This window comes from Phalacrocorax aristotelis, chromosome 1 (genome assembly GCF_949628215.1).
Source record: "Phalacrocorax aristotelis chromosome 1, bGulAri2.1, whole genome shotgun sequence".
Lineage (NCBI taxonomy): Eukaryota > Metazoa > Chordata > Aves > Suliformes > Phalacrocoracidae > Phalacrocorax > Phalacrocorax aristotelis.
In genome coordinates, this window is record NC_134276.1 from 176453055 (window position 1) to 176472454 (window position 19400).

At 39.2% G+C, this 19400-nt stretch overlaps 1 protein-coding gene across 6 annotated transcripts in view; it reads left to right on the plus strand.

Moving 5' to 3' along the window:
• OSBPL8 (oxysterol binding protein like 8) overlaps positions 1–19400 on the plus strand; it is a 94693-nt gene that overhangs the window by 27446 nt on the left and 47847 nt on the right. For 2 of the 6 annotated variants that reach the window (XM_075080760.1, XM_075080759.1), the window contains 3 exons: positions 2842–2940; positions 8840–8876; positions 13810–13947. In XM_075080760.1, coding sequence (XP_074936861.1) covers positions 2899–2940; positions 8840–8876; positions 13810–13947 — 217 coding nt within the window. In that variant the 5' untranslated portion in view covers positions 2842–2898. Of the gene's footprint in view, positions 1–2841; positions 2941–8839; positions 8877–13809; positions 13948–19400 lie in introns of those variants that run through there. The other 4 variants (XM_075080765.1, XM_075080764.1, XM_075080763.1 and 1 more) reach the window with 3 other exon arrangements.

The following is a 19400-nucleotide window of genomic DNA, read 5'->3' on the forward strand; positions in this document are numbered from 1 at the left end:
ATGATTATTTAAATTTGGGGTTGTGTCTTCAAATCTAATGGTTGGGTTAGCTGAAGTGGAAAAGAGCCCACTTACTTGTAGAAGCACCCCTCATAATAACCTGGCTGCATTTACAAATAAATAAATTCCCCTTCCCTACGTTGATGGGGAAGTTGTTTCAAAGCCTTGGGGCTCGAATGGTTGGAAGCATTCTGTAATTTTCAGAATAAATCTGTTCTCTAAGTACATATTGCCTTTTTGGCAATATCGTTTTGCTGAGAGAGTCCTTTTCCCTCCTTGGTATTTATTTTGGCATATTTCAGAAGCAATATTGTTCACTTTCGGCCTTCATTTTGCCAAGAAAAATAAGCCAAGCTGGCTGTCTGCTCACAAGCCAAACAATGTGGGGGAAGGTAGTCCTTAACCATTTGTGCACCTGCTTTACTCTGCATGTCTGTTGAAACATGAGCAGGCAGAATTTTCTCCCTCCTTCCAGATAACTTCTCTTCAGTCTTTGGGACCCTGGTGGATGATGAGTTTCCTGGGGACCATGGACAACCATGGCTGCTAAGAATTAAACATTAGGGTACCTGTAAAACGGTAATACTCTCTGGAATGAGATAAGGCAGGGTGTAGTGGCTGTGGTCATGTGAATGAACAGAGGAGCAGAGTACACCAGAAGTGTTGACAATAACAATTATGAGTTAAAAAAATGTCTGTTAAAAATAGAGGCGTGTTTAAAACTCTTTTAGGGTGAATGTTCCTGTGTCAGGAAGGATCTGTTTATTTGGATAACTGAGTATGGCTGCAAGTTTGCGTAACTAAAAAAGCTGACTAACTGCTTTAAATATCAGGGTATACATCTGTTTGTAGCGCCACTCATTTTTTCATACTGTTTAAGAGAGTTTAGTGTTTCCATAAATTGAATACATACGTAGCCTGGTGTTGCTGAATTACCTGCTAATAATAGAACCTAACATGGGTGTGGGGGGAGAGATGACAAGGAGCAATCTCCAGGAGACGTTATCCAATTCTGCATCCCCAGCATTGGTATGTTGCAGTACCTACCGTCCTGGGAAACAGAGCTTCTGGGGTGAATTCCTCTTTCTGTGGTAATGCCATCTTTCATTTTATTAATGCAAATTAATCACTTGTAATCATCACCCTTCAGTTGTCTACTGTTTCTAATTTACATGAAAGCATCTAGCCGTATGCTTCCCAGTTACGTGCTGCCTCAGTAATTACTCAGGTACTTCAGTAAGATCCTCGTTAGTTTTTTGAACTGAGTCAGAAGTATAAACTTTGCAGTTTCTTTAGCACACACTCTTTTTGTTAAACGTTTTATTAACGCTTTCTTTTGTGTTTTAGCGGCATATGTGGTAACTTGCTATAGTGTGTTAATACTGTGTGTTCTTCCTAAGGGATTTTTAATTCTCATGTGCTTTACATAATACCAGAACACAAAATATGATAATAAAAACATGGAAAGAAGTTGAACAAATGATTGTTCTTTATAGTGAGATTTGTTTTCATGAGTGTGTATTTCCTGAGGCAGGCTTTGAACCACAAGACCTTGTGTTCTCTCCTGGTCCTCTCCTTGCCCTTTTCCTGTCCTCCTACACCCAGGACGCTCCTCAGGCTCCCTGGAGGAGCTGTGATGCCTCCTCCCACCTCCACCCTCCTCACCCCTGTGTCCTCAGTTAATCTGTTTCCGCTAAAGCTTGAGCTGAAGCCGTAGCTTGATGTATGCTAACACCATAGTTTAAAAAAGTCATTGTTTCCATGCTACCCCTGCGTTTGCACAAGTGTTGGTTCAGCAATCTGGCTTGTAACTCAGCTGCTTCCTGCCCACTCACCCCACCCAGGACAAAAAGAAAAAAAAATGTCCTTGGGCTAATTCTCTGAATACTTGCTTTGGCTGGAGGGAAGGGCAGTGTGAGGGTGGAACTGAAGGGTTTTTTACCTGCAGGATGCTGGCTTTACTGTTCTGAACAGGCCAGTTTACAGCTGTACACTTGTATCTTTTGCTGATGGGAGCCTTGGAGAGAGAAGCAGAGCAATGGGCTGTAGATGGGCATCTCTGCAGGCATACCATCCTGTTCTGCTTCCATCCTCATATCTATGAAATGAACGAATGGTTAAGGCATGTTTTTTTCCCACCAAGTTTTGCTTGATTCCAGACCGTTTTCTTGTCTAACCTGTGACTTCAAATGTGGTGTGAATACTAAGGTTTATTGTAGTTTTCATTCTTTAGGAAAAAAAGTAAATAGGAAATGTCTAGAGAACGAGGCATTGCTTTCTGGCTGTATGTGGTGATTGCCAGCTGAGTGCCCGCTCTGCCACAGGGGGTGCTGGCTTGCACAAATGATGTAATTTCTGTGTTTCTGTTCCACAAAGCAAAACGTGGCTGTTTCTGAAGAGTTATGCTGAGTATAAACTCTGACTGCTCCAGAATAGCTTTTACATACACAAACAGGTCATGTTCACGTGCCTGCAGGGCAGGAGTGGTGTGCTGATGGGGAAATATGGGGCAAAACCTGTGGTTTGTTGTTTTTGTTTTGTTTTTTCTTCTTTTGCTTGTTTTCTTCCAGCATCCTTATTTGATGTAAGCATGGTTAAAAGTAAGCACTTGCTTCTGTGAATGGGTTTTGTTTTGGCTGTTTTATTTGAAACTGTGCTCTCCCTTTGTTCCTAAAAAGTTCATTTCTATGGGTAATGTGCATGTTTTGCAAGGAACCATAATATACACAAGTTTGTAACAGGATACTATTTACCCTCTTAAAACATAGAGGAGAGGCTCTGTGGGTCTGACAGGCTTCAGCCATTGGAAGTAAATTGTTGCATTTTTCTTTCACCCTCCAGGATCTCGAGTAGCAGGATGGAAGAACTCTAATAGAACAGACAACACGCCCTTTCAGCATGGAGACCGTTCCAGTTGACGGGGAACTTGATAGAAATTCAGTAAGTAACTTAAATGTGGTTTCAGGTAATCATATGAATGTGAAGATGCTTTAGCAGGGAGAGAATTGAACGCCTTGAATCTGTTCTGGTTTGAATTGATACTTTTCTGGTGAATGCATTTGGAATGTCATGTTGTATCACCCATTATTTGCTAGATTGTTGTGGCAAGAGGGCTGGATGTCAAGAAACATTCAGTTCTTGGATTTGATCCTTGATGTCTCTGAGTCCTGAAAGAAAAAGGTATTCCTCTCAGTCTTACTAATTGGCCCTTTAGTAGTTAGTCACTCTGGACAAAAAGAAAGACTAATGTATTTCTTGGTGGAATGAGGAGCAGAAAAGGTAGGACAAGTGATAATTATATGTTATGAGAGTTATTTCAGGTGCAAGAGTTAATAATCTGTGCCAATTATAAAATTTCTGAAGTGAAAACACCAGCTTTTCCTTTCTAAGCACAATTGAAAAACAGGAAAGGCTAGTGAGTACTATGACACTTAATCATCGTCATAATGTTGACATTATCTAAGAATTCATTTTTTCCACAGGCTTATATGGAAACACCCTAGTGGCTGAAGCAGGAAATGTTTTTAGTTTCCAAAGCTGCTTTCTGATACAAAGCACTGCCTCCCAAAGGCAAAATAGGATACTTTTTCTGCGACTGAGGGTGAAGCTCCAGTTTAACACCTCATTAGTGACCAACTTGATTTGTGATGGTTCAACTACTACATGGAGCTATTGATTTGATCAAGTGTCTTATTACTGCTTTTATCTTAAGTGATTAATTTGGAGACAAGTTGGTTTGCAGTGCATTAAGAAAATCCTTGGGTTTTTTCATTGATTTGTTGCAGGGCCAATGCATCTACATCTCAGGCGCAACATACTATATCATCTGTCGACTGTGTAATAGGATATATTTTTAAAAAAATCCTGTCAATTCAGTTGCTGGGCTCCTTGTTTCCTAAAATAATAAAAAAAAAATACCTTGATAAACTTGAAAGTAACTTGAAATGTGCTAGTTTTCTTTTTGTGACATGCCTTCACAATAGCATAATTTTAAGAAGCTATCTTGAAATGAGGCTCTATATGTTTTACCAAGTCTGCTTCAGCAGAATTCTGATTGTAAGGATAGATTTGCTTTTCATCCTGTGTGATTAGGTATCTGAAGTGTCATCTAAGAAAAACATTTTTTTAGCTGATAGTATACTGCGATTGACTACTCCAAGCATTTCTTCCCAAAATACCATTTAGTGGGGTAATTGTCTATCTTAATTTATTTTAGTTACTGTAATTTTAGTTACAGTGTGAAGTTTTGTGTGTTGCACTACAGCTGTTAGAAACATTTCTGAAAGCTTATCTGGGATTCTGATATACTTGGTCTGTACATCATAATAAAAAATTGAAACTGACATATTAAAAAAACAAAAAAGCATATATTTTAAGAGAGATTGGACCCAGTAATTCTGAAGACCTTGAGTGTGTACAAATCCTGACAATTCCTAGAATTTTAAATTTTTTGAAGGGTCATGTTTGAGATTGTTCGGTTTTACATACTTTTAGCTGCAATCTGAATTTTATTTTTTAAGTTCCATTTCTCTGATTAAAATTCATTAAATGCATGAGTTTCAAATATGCATGAAGAACACTGATCAACATTTTGCTACATGGTTTAAGTCATTTGGGGGGTTTCTAAGAGGTACTTGAAAAAGTCGTTTTCAGAGGTGTCAGCTTTCTAATGTATTTTTGGCTTGTGTGTAAAAGAAAAACAGAGGAGATGATCACAGAGCTTAATGATGGACTCATAGAATAATTAAGGTTGGAAAAGAACTCTAGGATCATCAAGTCCAACCGTCACCCCAACACCACCATGCCTCCTAAATCATGTCCTGAAGTGCCACGTCTACACGTCTTTTAAATACCCCCAGGGATGGTGACTCCACCGTCTTTCTGGGCAGCCTGTTCCAATGCCTGACCACTCTTTCGTTAAAGAAATTTTTCCAGATATCCAATCTAAACCTCCCCTGATGCAGCTTGAAGCAGTTTCCTCTCATCCTATCACTTGTTAATTGGGAGAAGAGACCAACACCCACCTCACTACAACCTCCTTTCAGGTAGTCGTAGAGAGCGATAAGGTCTCCCCTCAGCCTCCTCTTCTCCAGACTGAACAACCCCAGTTCCCTCAGCCTTTCCTCATAAGACCTGCTCTCCAGACCCTTCACCAGCTTTGTTGCCCTTCTCTGGACACACTCCAGCACCTCAGTGTCTGAGGGGCCCAAAACTGAACACAGTATTCAAGGTGCGGCCTCACCAGTGCCAAGTACAGGGGGATGATCGTATGTGGGCTTTTCTTTCCAGAACCAGTCTAGGGAGAAAAGCCTTGCATGAAATGCTTTTCCTGTCTAATAACCAGGTTTATGGACACAGCAGCTGAACACGAATTTTATGAATGCCTAGCAAACTATTTTTGTAGTCTGGCACCATTAAAGCAGTGCAAAATACTAGACACTTTGGTTTGACTTCTTGTCTCAGAACAGCTTTTGCCTATTTTTCTATAAAATAATAATTAAACAAACCTCACTTGCCCAGAACTCAGAATATTGCATGGGAATGTTTCATGTAAACCATTCTTTTTCTGAATTATTTTTTAAAAAAACTGTCTAGTTGGCTCTGATTTTTACCAAAACTTGTCTTTGATATAACTTTTACAGTTAATCCTTGCTATTTAAATACATCAGCAGACATAAAAGTACCTTTTTTTCCTTAAAGCATAGAATAGAGGTCAGTTTTACTGATCAGCTTTGTAGGCTGGGTTAGTGGTCCTGAATTCAAATCTAACATGATTAATCTTGGTGATTTACAAATATTAGAGACTGTTTTCAGGAAAAGTCTGTCTTCTGCAGGGTGAGAACTCTAACTTGGCTTTAAAACATGCATTTAAACCCTATTAAGACTTTAGGTGTAGGTTAGAGTGTAAATCTAGTAAGTATTTTTAACAAACTTACCTTCTGTAGCGTGAGATGCAGATTTGCTAGCGTGATGTATGTTTTTGCTTTTACCCTAGTCTTCAACAGGAAAAGGATTTTGTTTTGTAGGACGAGTTGGCAGATACAATTTTAGGTTCAATAGCAGTTGTTACAAGCTTTATTGCTGAGGAATGAATGTCTAAAAATAGCACTTTTCTGAAGTACAGGGCTGCTTTTATATGAAAACAGAATTATGGCTGCTGTCTCGTGTGATGGTTTATATTGCTGGTTTTATTCCTTAGTCTTAACCTAAAACTTTACTAGGAGGAGGGCTAGGTTTTGCATGTTTTGGTAGCAACATTTTAACTAAATGTGCCTCAGCAGAAGCTAAATCAATCATGTAGCGTTGAGAATCTCCCTTGTCAAAGGACTTATTCTGTAATCTGTGATCGAAGTCATCAATTAAATAAATGTGAAAATAAGGGTAGGTTGTGTCTCTGGAAATATGTGTATGTTTCTCTGAATTTCTTATATTCGGTATAAAAATTGTGGGAGATGATGGACAGAAATGCCCTGAGTGCATTCTTTTCAGAAAAAAATATTCAAGTATTAAAACTGTAATGTTCTCTTCCCTTAGGGGTTTGGATCCCCAATCTGCAGTGATATGAATTGCAGATGAAAGAGGTGCAATAGGCTATTGGAACATGAAGAAGTCTTTTTGGCCAAAATAGTCTCATTTCAGCATCTTAACATCTTGCATCAATACTAGAAATATAGAGTCTGCAGGTTTTTGGAAAATACACAGGCCCAAATAGTTCCAGTGAAGAGAGGGGGTTGACCAGCAACAGGGGCAGTTTAGTGTGTAAACAGAATGTCTGTTGGAGAACATCAGGGACAGAGTTAGGCAGGCTTGTGTTTCAGCCTCTGGCATAGGAGCTGTTTGTACCAGTTCATAGGATTAACCATGCAGTGCTAAAATATTTACATAAAAAGCCCCTGCATCATCTCAGGTGACTGGCGCCTTGCTCTGTGGTGTCATGTTGTATCTTGGTCAAGGCTGCTTGAGAGGCAGGCAGGGAGACAGGACCTGCTGCAGCGCTTTTTCGCTCTTTCTTCAATGCGTAAGTACGCACTGCGAGTGAACGTGCTGTCTGAGTCTTAGGAACTTCAGATCCTATGTGTCTGTTAATGATTTACTTCTCCAGTTCTCATCTCTTGCTTTCCAACTTTCAGTGTGAAATAAAGCAGACCAGTGCTGAGTAGTGGTGTTCCCAGTCCTTCAGTCAGTTGCTGGATCTCTGTACAGTTACTGCAGACTCCTCTATCTTGCTCTCTTATCAGTCACTATTCTCTTGAATCTAAACCACTATAGGGTAATATAGTTCCAGTCCGAACATGAATTGTTTCCTGCTCTGCAGTATGTTACCTGTACCTTAAAAAGAAACACTTTGCCTTGAAAACTGTCGAATTCTTGAGTGCACGTCATGTACTGGTACCTGAACCTATCTGGTAAGTTCATGGGTTCCTTTAGCAGTGTTTCACTCTTTAACCTAAATTTAGTCTTTGACAGGGATGGAAGGTTGTTTACCAAATGCACTTACAATTTACTTCAGCCTCTCTTGTTTAATCAAGCCTATTCAGAAAGTGCAAAATAATGAAAGAAGGGTTCCCTCACCTTTCCAGTGACGTGTACTGCAATTGCTGTATTCTCATTGCAGTACTTTACATTTGCACATTGCGATGTCAGTTTAACACCACTAGGCAGCCATGAGGAATACAAATCCGTGTTTTGAGATCAAGAGTGTAAGACAAGACTCCCGCTTGCTAAGGTTTTTATTTTTCTTTTTTACATCTCTTGGTGTTTAGTCCTGATAACAGAGGCGAGACTAGATCGTCTTTAAAGCAGGGGAAGGATTTCTCTCCTTATGGAGCAGAAGTTTTTTTTGTTTGGGATATAGAAGATACAGCATGTTTAGATTGATTTTATTTTTAAGTGGGAAATGTTCATGCTGATCAGTATGCTTGTTTTTTCCTCCTTTCTGTTATTCGTGGGTTTCAGAGGTAGTAAAACCTTTAAGACATAGGTGGAACTTGCCTTACATCTGTATACAGCTGAGCACAGTGGGATCTTAGCCCTGATTGTGGCTTTGGGTACAAAAGATTTATAAAAGATTTCAGATCAAATGGCAGAAAGGAGTACAGACTATTACTATATAATTACTCTCCTGTAGTGCAGATATTTGATGCATTCAGTGGGACAGAGATAACTTTTTATACAACTTGATTCTTTGGAAATACTTGGATATAAAAGGTCCTCTTAAATTTAAAGCTGCACTGCCTGTCTTGTATCCTAAGCCATTTAAAAGTTTGTCGATGAACTGAATCTGTGGCTTCCAAGTTCATGTTTGTGTGCAAAAGCAGTTAGGCTTGGATCTGGCGGTAGTGGGTGCTTCCACATTACTGATGGCTTAAAAGTTTTTGTCTTTCCAAAACAGTTGTCTGAAAGTGGAGCTGTTTTAGAAACAAATTTTGTGTTATTTCGGCTTTCTTCAGAGCTTTAGTCTTCTGAAAACATTCCGGCTAAAAATCTCTCAAAATATATTGCATATCAAGTCATAGGAGCACTAAATTGCTGATGGAGAGGTTCCACTCAGAATTAGCAGTTGGGGCAGTTGCTGTTTACTAACCATATATGATGATGGCTTCTATTAATGGCTTCTCTCTAGGCATGTTTGTCAGTTTTTTTGCTTCAACCTTTCTGAACTGCTAAGTCTCTTGAGGTCTTGCCTTTGGTATTGAGGTGCATGTTGTATTTTAGTTATGAACTAACACTGTTTTCATTGTCCTTCTTTCCCGCTGCTGCTGCTTTTGTGCACTTGCTTCTTCCTGGCCTGGATTTTTTTGTTTGCTGTTCTTCGTTCTCCAATTGTATGTGTGCACAGCCTCATGGTGATAACAGAGACTCTCATGGACCATCAAGTAAGTGACTCCCCTCTCCTACAGTATGTTTGCGCATATGTTAATAATAGTATTCAGCCCAACAGCTTATATGCAAAACTAGGTTTTCTTCTGTATTGTAATTGAGAAGCTGAACTACGATGAAAATTTACTGTTGGAAAAGATTCTACCTGGCATACTACTAATCTAAATGTTTCTCTACATTAGCTTTTATTTTTTTAGTGGGAAAAGTTTAGTCTTCGCCTTCCCTAGTCATGGCTAGAAAAAAAGTAAATCTTTTAAATTACTTACCTGGAAGAGAAAAAGATCGAAATCAGTCTGAAATGAAACTTTCAAATGTTGTTGTAGTGTAGACAATAAAGACTTGGAAATAATGGTTCAGAAACAGTTTTATTTTTGAGGTTGTCTGTTCATAGTGCTATGTGGTTCACTTAATTTCAGTAAATTTACATCTTCGGGAATCAACAGGTGTATATACTGCAGTTCTCAAGTAAGGATTGGATCTGGTGTGGCAATAAGGAAAATTTAAGTGTGCGTGTATGTATGCGTGCACACAGCCAAAGGCTTATTAATGGCATTGGTTCATGGGCCTAATGCCCATGATTTATTGGGAGAATAATTTCGCCTGGGATTTGGAACGTGCATATGTGGGGAAGGGAAAGATGCAGGCACAAATTCTTTCGTTTTGGTGAGAAATCTATGCAGAAGCCATGGTCTCAGCTGATATCACTTATTATAGACATTCAGAAATAATGTGGAATTTAATTATAATAAACCTTTTCCTAGATCTGATGTCCTTGTGCTATTTTCAAGAGTGTAGGCACTATCACATGCACATTATAGAAACAGAAGAACTGGGAATCTACCACTTCAGGGTGGTTTTTTTTTTTTCTTTTCATTGCTTTATCTGATGAAATAAATTGGCTGTGAAGACCCCAATTTGTGTTTCTTCTGATGCGTGAATCTTACTGGCAAACTATGTATATATAGTAATCTGATGGCCAATGTGAACAAAGTATGGATTATCAACTCTAATAGTTCTATTAGTATTGAAATGTGCCCTCCAAAGAGTTCCGCGGAGGCTTTGATATTTACTAAGTGATGTTTCTTCTCTAAAATAACCCTCTGCTGATCTTCAAGGAGATAGGTGGTATGGGTTTAAACTCACCCAGGTAAAGGGGGGGATGAATGGAGATTTTTCTCTTGGATGAGTGCTCTGAAGCCTGAGTGAACGTCTGAAAATTAGTCACCACTTTGAGGCCTTTGAGTAGAAAGAATGGTTGGCAATGCTAATGTATGTCTTGTTGGAGATGTTGAGCGTATGCCTACCAAATCCATCTTTAAAGTTGCGGAGGTAGCATGTGAAACCTAAGAAGAACTAGAATCCTGGAATTGTTTGGGTTGGAAGGGACCTTCAAAGATCTTCTAGTCCAACCTTCCTGCAGTGCAGAGGGACATCTTCTATTAGATCAGGTTGCTCAAAGCCCTGTCCAGCCTAACATTGAAAGTTTCCAGAGATGGGGCATCCACAACTTCTTTGGGCAGCCTGTTCCAGTGTCTCACCACCCTCATTGTAAAAAATTTCTTTCGTATGTCCAATCTAAATCTACTTTCTCTCAGTTTGAAATTGTTGCCCCTTGTCCTGTTACTACAGGCCTCGGTAAAAAGTCTTTCTCCATCTTTTTTATAAGCCCCCTTGGTACACTGAAAGGCTGCAATACGGTATCCCTGGAGCCTTCTTTCCTCCAGGCTGAACGACCCCAGCTCTCTCACCTTTCTTCAAAGGAGAGGTGCTCCAGCTATCTGATCATTTCTGTAGGTGAGGCATTCCCCAGGAACATTTTAAAAAAATTTGTATTTTTGTCACCAAAACTCACTAGAAAGCGTGAGTGCTTTGAAGATCAGTCAGAAACTGAGTGTGGTTTTTGAGGTACGCTGTGGGTACGTGGGGCACATGAGTCCAAAACTGTAAATTTCAGTTAAGTATTTTGGGCAAATTTTAAAAAAATATCTTTGACTAGGAACATCGTTTATTCATTCATGCTAAGTTTTATTTCATAAGGAGCAAGGTCCCTAGAAAAAATGATTATTGTTCTCTTTCAGTGTCACTGTTGGTTTTATTCTGTGAATGTAATGAAATTCCAGGATAAAATAATTCTGTGCTTCAGGTGAGTTCAAAATCAGCTATAGGACCATCAAACATTGTCAGTAAATGGATGACTTAACTATGTGCCATACATTTTTATAGTGTTTCTAAAATCAATCCATCAGAAGCTATAAACAGCAGCCAAGGAGCCTCTACAAATTGCTGAGTTATCTATTAGTATGTACTAATTAGAGCTGCTTTCTTAAAAAGGTCTGCTTCTGAGTGCTAGGTGTTTGATTTAATGGCATCTTGAAAACTCAGGTTTGTTACTAGCATAACTTTTCCCCTCCTCTCTCTTTTCTAAGTACTTTTTCCGTTGCACTGTAATAGCTTTCTTTGTTTCCAGCTCTGTCTTTTAAGGACCCAGAGCCCCTGCCCTAAGATGCTTAAGGCATATCTTTATAGAGCTTGTTAACTGCCTGAAGGTCCTGCTGATTTTACAGCTGTGATTACACAGGCACTTGTAAAATTCAGGTCATTAGTCAGTCTTTTAGAGAAAAAGGATGAAGATCTCTTAGTATTCTTATTTACTATCCCCTGCTCAAAGCAACAGGTATGTTCTGCCTTGCCTTGTCTTCTCCCTCACCCCAAAGCAGACGTCTGAACATCAGGATGCAGCATTTTGAAGGAGGGGGTCAACTTCCTAGTGGTTGCTACAGTGTGGATAGCCATTTATGTTCTTAACTAATTTATTTCCATTTGTTTAGTACTTTTATGATGCTTTGTATGAAAAGGAGATTTTAGAACTCTCCTCTAATCATCCTTCAGCTTTATAGACTGAATTTCTCAAAAGCCCACTTGATTTAAGAAGTTCATCTTGAATCCATAGGCGTGCAAAGTGCTTACCACAAGATACTCTGTGAGGTGATACATAAACTGTGCTTTGTTAGGAAAGGAGCCTTTTGACTCTGCTAACAGTCTTTGCAGGACCCAAATTGAGTCTGCAGACTAACGAAGGAGCATTAACTTAATAGTGACCGTGGAGCTTGTAACCCTGTGGGTGTTACTGAGTTACAATGCTGAATTCAGTTCATGCTTCGGTAAAACTTGCGTGCAGAGCTTGCTTGCACTCCAAATTACTGGCCAGTACTGCTTGAGAAATGATTGCATCTCAAAAGCTTAAAAAAAAAAATAGGAATTTCCAAAGATTAAAGGTTAAGAAAAGAGGTAGTGGTGCTGCACACTGCCCGTTCAGAAACAAGCATTCTGCACAGGTCGCTTGAGGAAGGGTTGTTAGTACAATTCCCGCTGCAGAGCAGGTCTTCGGCAGGGCTGGCGGTGCGGCAGGCAAGGTTCCCACCCATGGAGTTGCCACTTCCACTGGCAGAGCTGGAGCGCTGCCCACGGTGGGGGGCTGACCGGGGGCACCTGCAGGAGGGGCTGTGAAATCCCATTCCTATGGAGCTAAATGGCTGGTGGCTCTTTGAGAGCAGCTTTCAGCCAGTTGATTGAAAGTTGGTGCTACTTCAGTGCACCTCAGACATTTTTAGAACAAATGAGTATAACCCATTCCCCTTGAAGGGACCTGTTTTGTGTGAGCCTGCAAAGCAGCTGTTTTCTGGCTCCCCTTTTATTTTTCAGTTCAGATACTGGACCTTTTGTGGTGCAGTCCCTTCCCAAGACTTCAGCAATCCCCCCGCTCCTTGCCTTTCCCCTTATTTGTAGCTCCATGAAAATAAAAAGCTAGTTTGGTAGTACTACAAGAAGAGCAAAGTTGGTCACTACTTTGAAGTATTGGCCTTCTGGCACTGCTAGACTTGAACTCTGAACTGGTAAAATGAGCTCTTTACCTCCCTTGTCTATCTCTTCATGTATTTTTCCTGAGCACCAGTCTGCATAGGGTATAGTTTGTCTGGAGCAGAGCTTTAGAGGGCTTATCTGATGTAGAAAAATAGTGCAGGTTAGTATCCTGGCATCCTTGCATTGTAGCTACGAGGAGGGCCTCTGTGCTTTGCAGATTCCATCCAGAAAGTGGAACTTGTTCATTTAGACTAGATCTTGTGCTGAACTTTTAAAACTGTTTGAGGAAAGCTTGGGAACTCTTAAAATGAGCTGCATTGTAAGTTCCAATCTTTTAGGCAGGCTCTTCTTCCGTATGCATCTTTTGTTTACCCCTCACATCTCTTTTTGTCAGTATATCTGCTCCCACAGGAGAGGTGTTACTGAGTCAGCCATTCTTCCACTACCCAAAAGGGTACAGTTTTGTTCTGTGCAGCTTAAGGAAATGTACAGACACCATAAACAGGATGGCTGGCCAGGTGATCTTACACAAAACTACAAGACATCAAACAAACCTTTCAGACTGATGAAGGTCAAGGAGAGTAACTATTCTGCTTTAAGCTCTCCCTTGGCAGAGTCTATACGTTATCTAAGATTTTTTTTCTTGTGATGTACGTGCATATGTTCATGTTAGCTTTCTGGAATGGTGGCACAGCTTGATCTGGCAAGCTGTTTCCCAGGTTGGTTGTGTTGTGGCTAGTTAAACTAAGAACCATCACAAGAGTGGCAAAGCAGGATTTCAGAAATTAAGTAACAGTTCAGTGCTGTATCTGTATTCAGTAGCAGCCTTTCCTACCTCTTCCTAGTTTTTGTTTTCATCTCTGCCTTATGTCTTAGACCAGTCTGGTCAGCTGCTTTCTGCCATCCCCTCCAAAGCAAATCTCTTGTTTGAAATCCTCATTTCCTAAAATGACAAATTTTGCAAGACAGCATTTGAATACCAGTTTCATAAATAGCAGTGAAGTTGTCAATAGAAATGTATGCCCAAGCACATAACATAACTGAATGAGCATCCATTTTGTATTTCAGCAGTGGTAACAAGCAGCGATGAATCACAGCTTTTAACTCCAGGAAAAATGAGCCAGCGCCAGGGGAAAGAAGGCTATTTTATTCCAACCAAAGAGTTACTCCAACCATCTCTCAGCCCAGGAACTGCCCACAGTCATGGTAAGACAAAGCTTTTTTTTACAGAGGTTTTAAAGAACTTAAATGCTGACATTAATTATCTGTTCCAAATGTTGGCTCACAAACACTGCCTTTTTACAATAAAGAGGTAAGGAAGAAAGCATATTGAAATATTGTATGTAATCCTTTGTATCCTTGTGTGTTAATCTGAAAGACAAGTAAGTGCATTATGTGGTGTACTAGTTCATCAAAGCATGTTATGATTTGTGAGAGAACAGTCCACCTGATAGTAAATTATTATCGATGCACAATCCTGTATTCTATGGTCATGTTAATGTCTCACAATTTAACTTGTGTCTTTACGCTGAAGTGTTATGATACACCACCTAAGCCTGCGACTTTTGTGTAAAGATCTTTTAATAATTACTTCTACTGAAAGATCCTTCTTTTTAGGAATGCAGGGGGGAAAAAAAAAGTCTCAGCACTACTTTTTGTCAGCTTTCAAACAGTCCCTCTGCCTTGCTAAATGTGTTGAAAACAAACTCTCAGTGGATCCATGTGAACTGATGGGATGCAAAGTAAAACTTGTCAGTAGACCTGATGTGTTGATAGTCTATTTAAAAAAAAAAAAAACCAAATCAAAACAACCACAAAACAAGCCATAGTTGTTCTCCCTGCGTTTATTTGCATTTGAAACTGCTTGTCTTGTCCTATTGCCTGGGATATCAGTAGACATGTTTTGTTATGGTGTGTGGAGTCCTTAATGAAAACTTCAGGCTTTTATTAATATTCTCTCGCCTTTTACTCTTGGCAGCCAAGCTAGTCATCTATGCTTCCTTTAGTTCTTGTCAGGAGTAGTGTTTCTGAGATTTTTTTTTTTTTTTTTTTTTTTTTTGCTATGAGCCTCCCATAGTTTGCCTTGTCAAAGTAGTGATATTATTCTGTCAGAGTAATAAAGGTAGTTTCTCAGGTAACTTCGAATTACTTTCCTGGTTTTCCATTCAGTACCATTCAGATAAAATGAAAAACACTTTGAAACCAAAGGTAGTTGTTACCATGTTCAATCTGGTAGTCTTTTCCTGTGTTTTAAGAATCAGTATGGTAGTATTTTTAGTGCTACCCACAGCTAGCTCTGATCTAGTTTCTAAAAGCTGCTGTTATCTCACTGGAACAGCACTTGATGTTCTCTGGCTTCCGTTGCACTTAGTCTGGAATTATTTTCTGTAGAATATACCTATATAAGTTGTTTGGAGTTTTTATTATGTTTAAAGAAACTTTTGGTTGTTCACTTTATGTCCTGTGTTGTCTCCCTTACTAGGCAAATGTTGTAGTTATATAAGTGTATTTGAATATTGTAGTAAAGTCTTCCTTTTAATGTTGCTATCCCCATTAATTTATAAAGGCAAACTGTTGTGCTTTTTTGAGGGCTTTCACTCCTAGGAAATGTTGTAGTTATATAAGTGTATTTGAATATTGTAGTAAAGTCTTCCTTTTAATGTTGCTATCCCCATTAATTTATAAAGGCAAACTGTTGTGCTTTTTTGAGGGCTTTCGCTCCTAGGAAAGTCATTAAAATAGGCTTGAAAAGCACTAAGACTTGATTGTGCTACATCAAACTCCTTGCAGATATTAAGCCTCCTCTTCTGATTTTTTCCACCCCCCTCCGATTATTTCAGGGCTTATGTAAGTCATTTTAAGCTGGTTAAATATATCTGTGCCTTTTTTAGCATCAGTTATCACTGACTTAGTCTTCCAGGTGTGCTAGTAGAAATGAGGCTGTAGTTTCATGAACTAATGAATTTGACTTGCAGCCGGTTTCAGAAGTGAAAAGGTAGGATGTGGGCTAGGCTTCAGCAGTCTTTACTTATGAACTTCTAGCCTGTCTGCAACTTGGGAGGTGTAGGCTCGATTTTTATCGAGGTGGTTGACCCACGTTTAGAAGTTGCGTGTTTTTACTGTGGTAGTTATTCCTACAGGGAAATGACAGTGCTGGTGAAAATGTGAACTTAATACATAGGGAAAAAGATAGGCTGTGCAAGCCTGAAAAATATGAAGTAGAACAGAGTCTGAAGTGATGGAGTACTTGAGATTGACTGTTGTAACTGAAATCCAATTAAAAAAGATCTTTACAATATACCTGTAGTGTAGTATGATGAGAATATGCAGAAATATAGGAAATGTTTAGATATAGTATTTAAAGGCATTTACTATGAACTAAATGGAGATAACTTTAGTCATTGGCACATGAATGCATCCTTAGGAGATGGGTGACATAAACAATTCAAAAGTATGCTAGGCACAGGATAAAAGAGAATCAAACCAGAAAAATGTATTATACAGTCTACAAAGAACTGATTAAATGTATATAAAGGGGAGCTGTGACATGGGTACTCGGCTTTTGCTGCTGTACAGTTGGATATTGTTGGATGCTATTTGGTCACCATTACCTAAGTTGTTTCCTGCTGCCTGAATAAAAGACCTTGTGTGGCAAAGCCAGTTTTGTATAGAGCTTGTAGTTAAAAATAAATGAACTGGAATTAAAAGAAACCTGTGAAGAGACGGTCTTGGAGCAACCAGCATTTTGGTGTTAGCGGGGAAACACCACCACATGTGCCAGATTCTTTGGCTGGCCAGCAGCAGTCCAGGGAGAGGCGTGCTCAGTGCCCATCACTTGAAAAATCTGCTGGAACAAGCTGAATTTGTGTCTTCTGCGTGTGTTTTAAGTAAGATCCTAATTATAAGTATTAGGAATATGATTAAAGGTAGATGACAACTTGAGTCTTAATACAAGGGAGTGGAGATAAGATTTAACATCTCTTTGGACCATTGGTTTTCTATTTGGAACCAAGGGAGAACGCTGTAATGTGTCATTGTGAAGTTGTAAGTGGTATGTATTTAATGATTTAAAATGCTCCTGTGTATAAATACTGGATTTTAATTTATGTGACCATAACTCTGGATTTCAGAAAGCTCCTATTTTCCTGTACTTGATCTCTTAGTTTAAAAACATGACTTGTTCCTTCCTCTCTCCTTTCACTCTTGTGAGATGGAACTTAGTATGTCACCTGAGCCAGAGATGGGGGTCTTATTTTTGGAGTCCAGTGTAGATCTGTTTTATGAATGTAGTGTATGGCTTGGTCTGGCAGCATTGTCTAGTGATTGTTCAGCAAAAGTCTATTTACACCATCGTTGTTCTGCATAATATTTGCAGGAAGAATTTGCACCTTCTTATTTAACATGTTTTTAAAATTCTTGAAGATGTGCTGTCCTTTATTCTGAGGCTGAAGACTAGCTTATCTTTTAGGCTACAGACTGGCTGTTAAAGGTGTGGAGGTCAGACTTGCTTGCATAGAAAGCTTCAGCAAGGGAGCTTCTCATCATTGTAACTCAGGAATTCTGTGTGAAAGTGGCCTTGAGCAGCTCCACACTGAGTTGATCTTGAAAACTTATACTGATTTTCCTCACTGCTCATTCTTCATGTTTAAGAAAGCAGTTTCTAGACTCTAACTCAACAGCTCACTCAAATGGATTACTTTGCTTCCCAAATCAAGGTGGGAAATGATCAAACAAAGATTTGACAAGAATTTGCAAGATCAATTTTTTTGAAGGAAATTTTGCTTTTTTCCCCCACATACAGTCTTTAATTCTAACTTTTGAGGTCTTTAATTATCCTTTCATAACATCTGCCAAGTTAGTCCTGTCTCTAACTTGTCGATGCTGCATATTGTATGTGAATGTTACCTTCTGGTATGTTGTATGTTCAGATCATTGGGGGTTTTTTTGCCTTACCTGCCAGGCAATGAAAGCTTCCTACTTGTCCATGCCTTGAACATACTAAATGATCATACTGTGGTTTATTCTAAATATTTTATATAAAATTGTCCGACTTGGCATAGGACCTAAATAATTCAGTAGCCTTTTAATGGAAACTTCAACAGGCTTGGGGAGGTATCTTTTGCTGTCAGGCTTTGCTTATGTTTGTGGGATGGTGTGTTTTTAGGCACTAGTGATGTACCATGGCCCTGCCAACTCACCAAGACCATATTTTTTGAAGTTCAGTGCATATAGATGTTAGGATTGCTAAAACATCTTTCAGTTGTAGCAGCTGACACATAGATGGAACAATGTTAATTTACCTCACTTTCTATGTTTGCGTTCTATGGCTGCAAAGGTTATTAACCATTAATGGGCAAACAACTAAACTTTTATCGATCTTATCGAGGGGTTTTTACTTTTTTTAACCTACCATAAGTGTGATGGAAACGAATCATTGAGAAAACTATGTTATTACAGTTTAAAAATGAAAAATATCAAGTCTGAGACTGCATTTTCAAAAGCTGTAGAGCAGAATTCTGCTTGCTGATCTAAGCTGTTTATGTTGTTACACAAATTATCCCTGGTAAATTGGATTTTTGTAAATCTTGTTAACTTAGACTTACATTGGAATACCGCTTTATTTGTTTGATAAAATGGATTAACATAGAAATAGTGATCACTTAAAATTTATGAAAAATTCAGAAGTCTCCTTGGAGACAGTTTTTAATATTTTCTAACTTACAAATATGCTGTTAAAACTTACTTCAAACTTTTTATGAAAAGAGCATAGGTGCTTAAATAATGAGCTGTATTTGTGGTAAAGAGAGAAAACTAGCTAAGATAGTAATACTAAAAGTTCTGTAATAAGATGTTTGAAAAAGTCTGACTTCACTTTTTTCACCAGTACTCGTATTGTCTGTTTATGGCTTTATTTAATGAAAGTTTGTGCTGTTCTTTGTGTGCCTTTCAGCTGGAATAGAGTTCATTTTCCTCCTAGTAGCTGTTACAGTGCTGTGTTTTGGATTTAGGATGAGAATAAAGTTGGTAACACAGGGATGTTTTAGTTGTCGCTAAGCAGCGCTTACACTAGTCAAGGACTCTTTGAGCTCCCCGTGCTCTGCCGGGTGCCCAAGAAGCCGGGAGGGGGCACAGCCAGGACAGCTGACCCAAACTGGCCAAAGGGATATTCCACACCATGTGATGTCATGCTCAATATATAAACTTGGGGGAAATGGCTGGGGGTGGGGGTGGGAACGACTGCTGCTCAGGGACGGGCTGGGCATTGGTAAGGAGGTGGTGAGCAATTGCATTGCGTGTCACTTACTTTGTATTTATTATTATTACTACTACTATTACTACTGCTGCTACTTTCCCTTCCTTTTCTGTCCTGTTGAACTGTCTGTATCTCAACCCGTGAATTTTAATTTTTTTCTGCCCTTTTTTCCCCCGATTCTCTCCCCCATCCCACTGCAGGGGGTGGGGAGTGGTCAAAGGGCGGTGTGGGGTGTAGCTGCCTGCCAGGTTAAACCATGACAGTAACAAAACTATAATGATGAAATGCTTTTCTAGTTTTTTACTTGGTAGTAATTTATATACGTGTTTATTTGCTTGGGAGATAATCTCTGGATTTATTTTTTAAGAGTGTGAGGAGGTGAAAATCTATATGAAGAATGCAAATT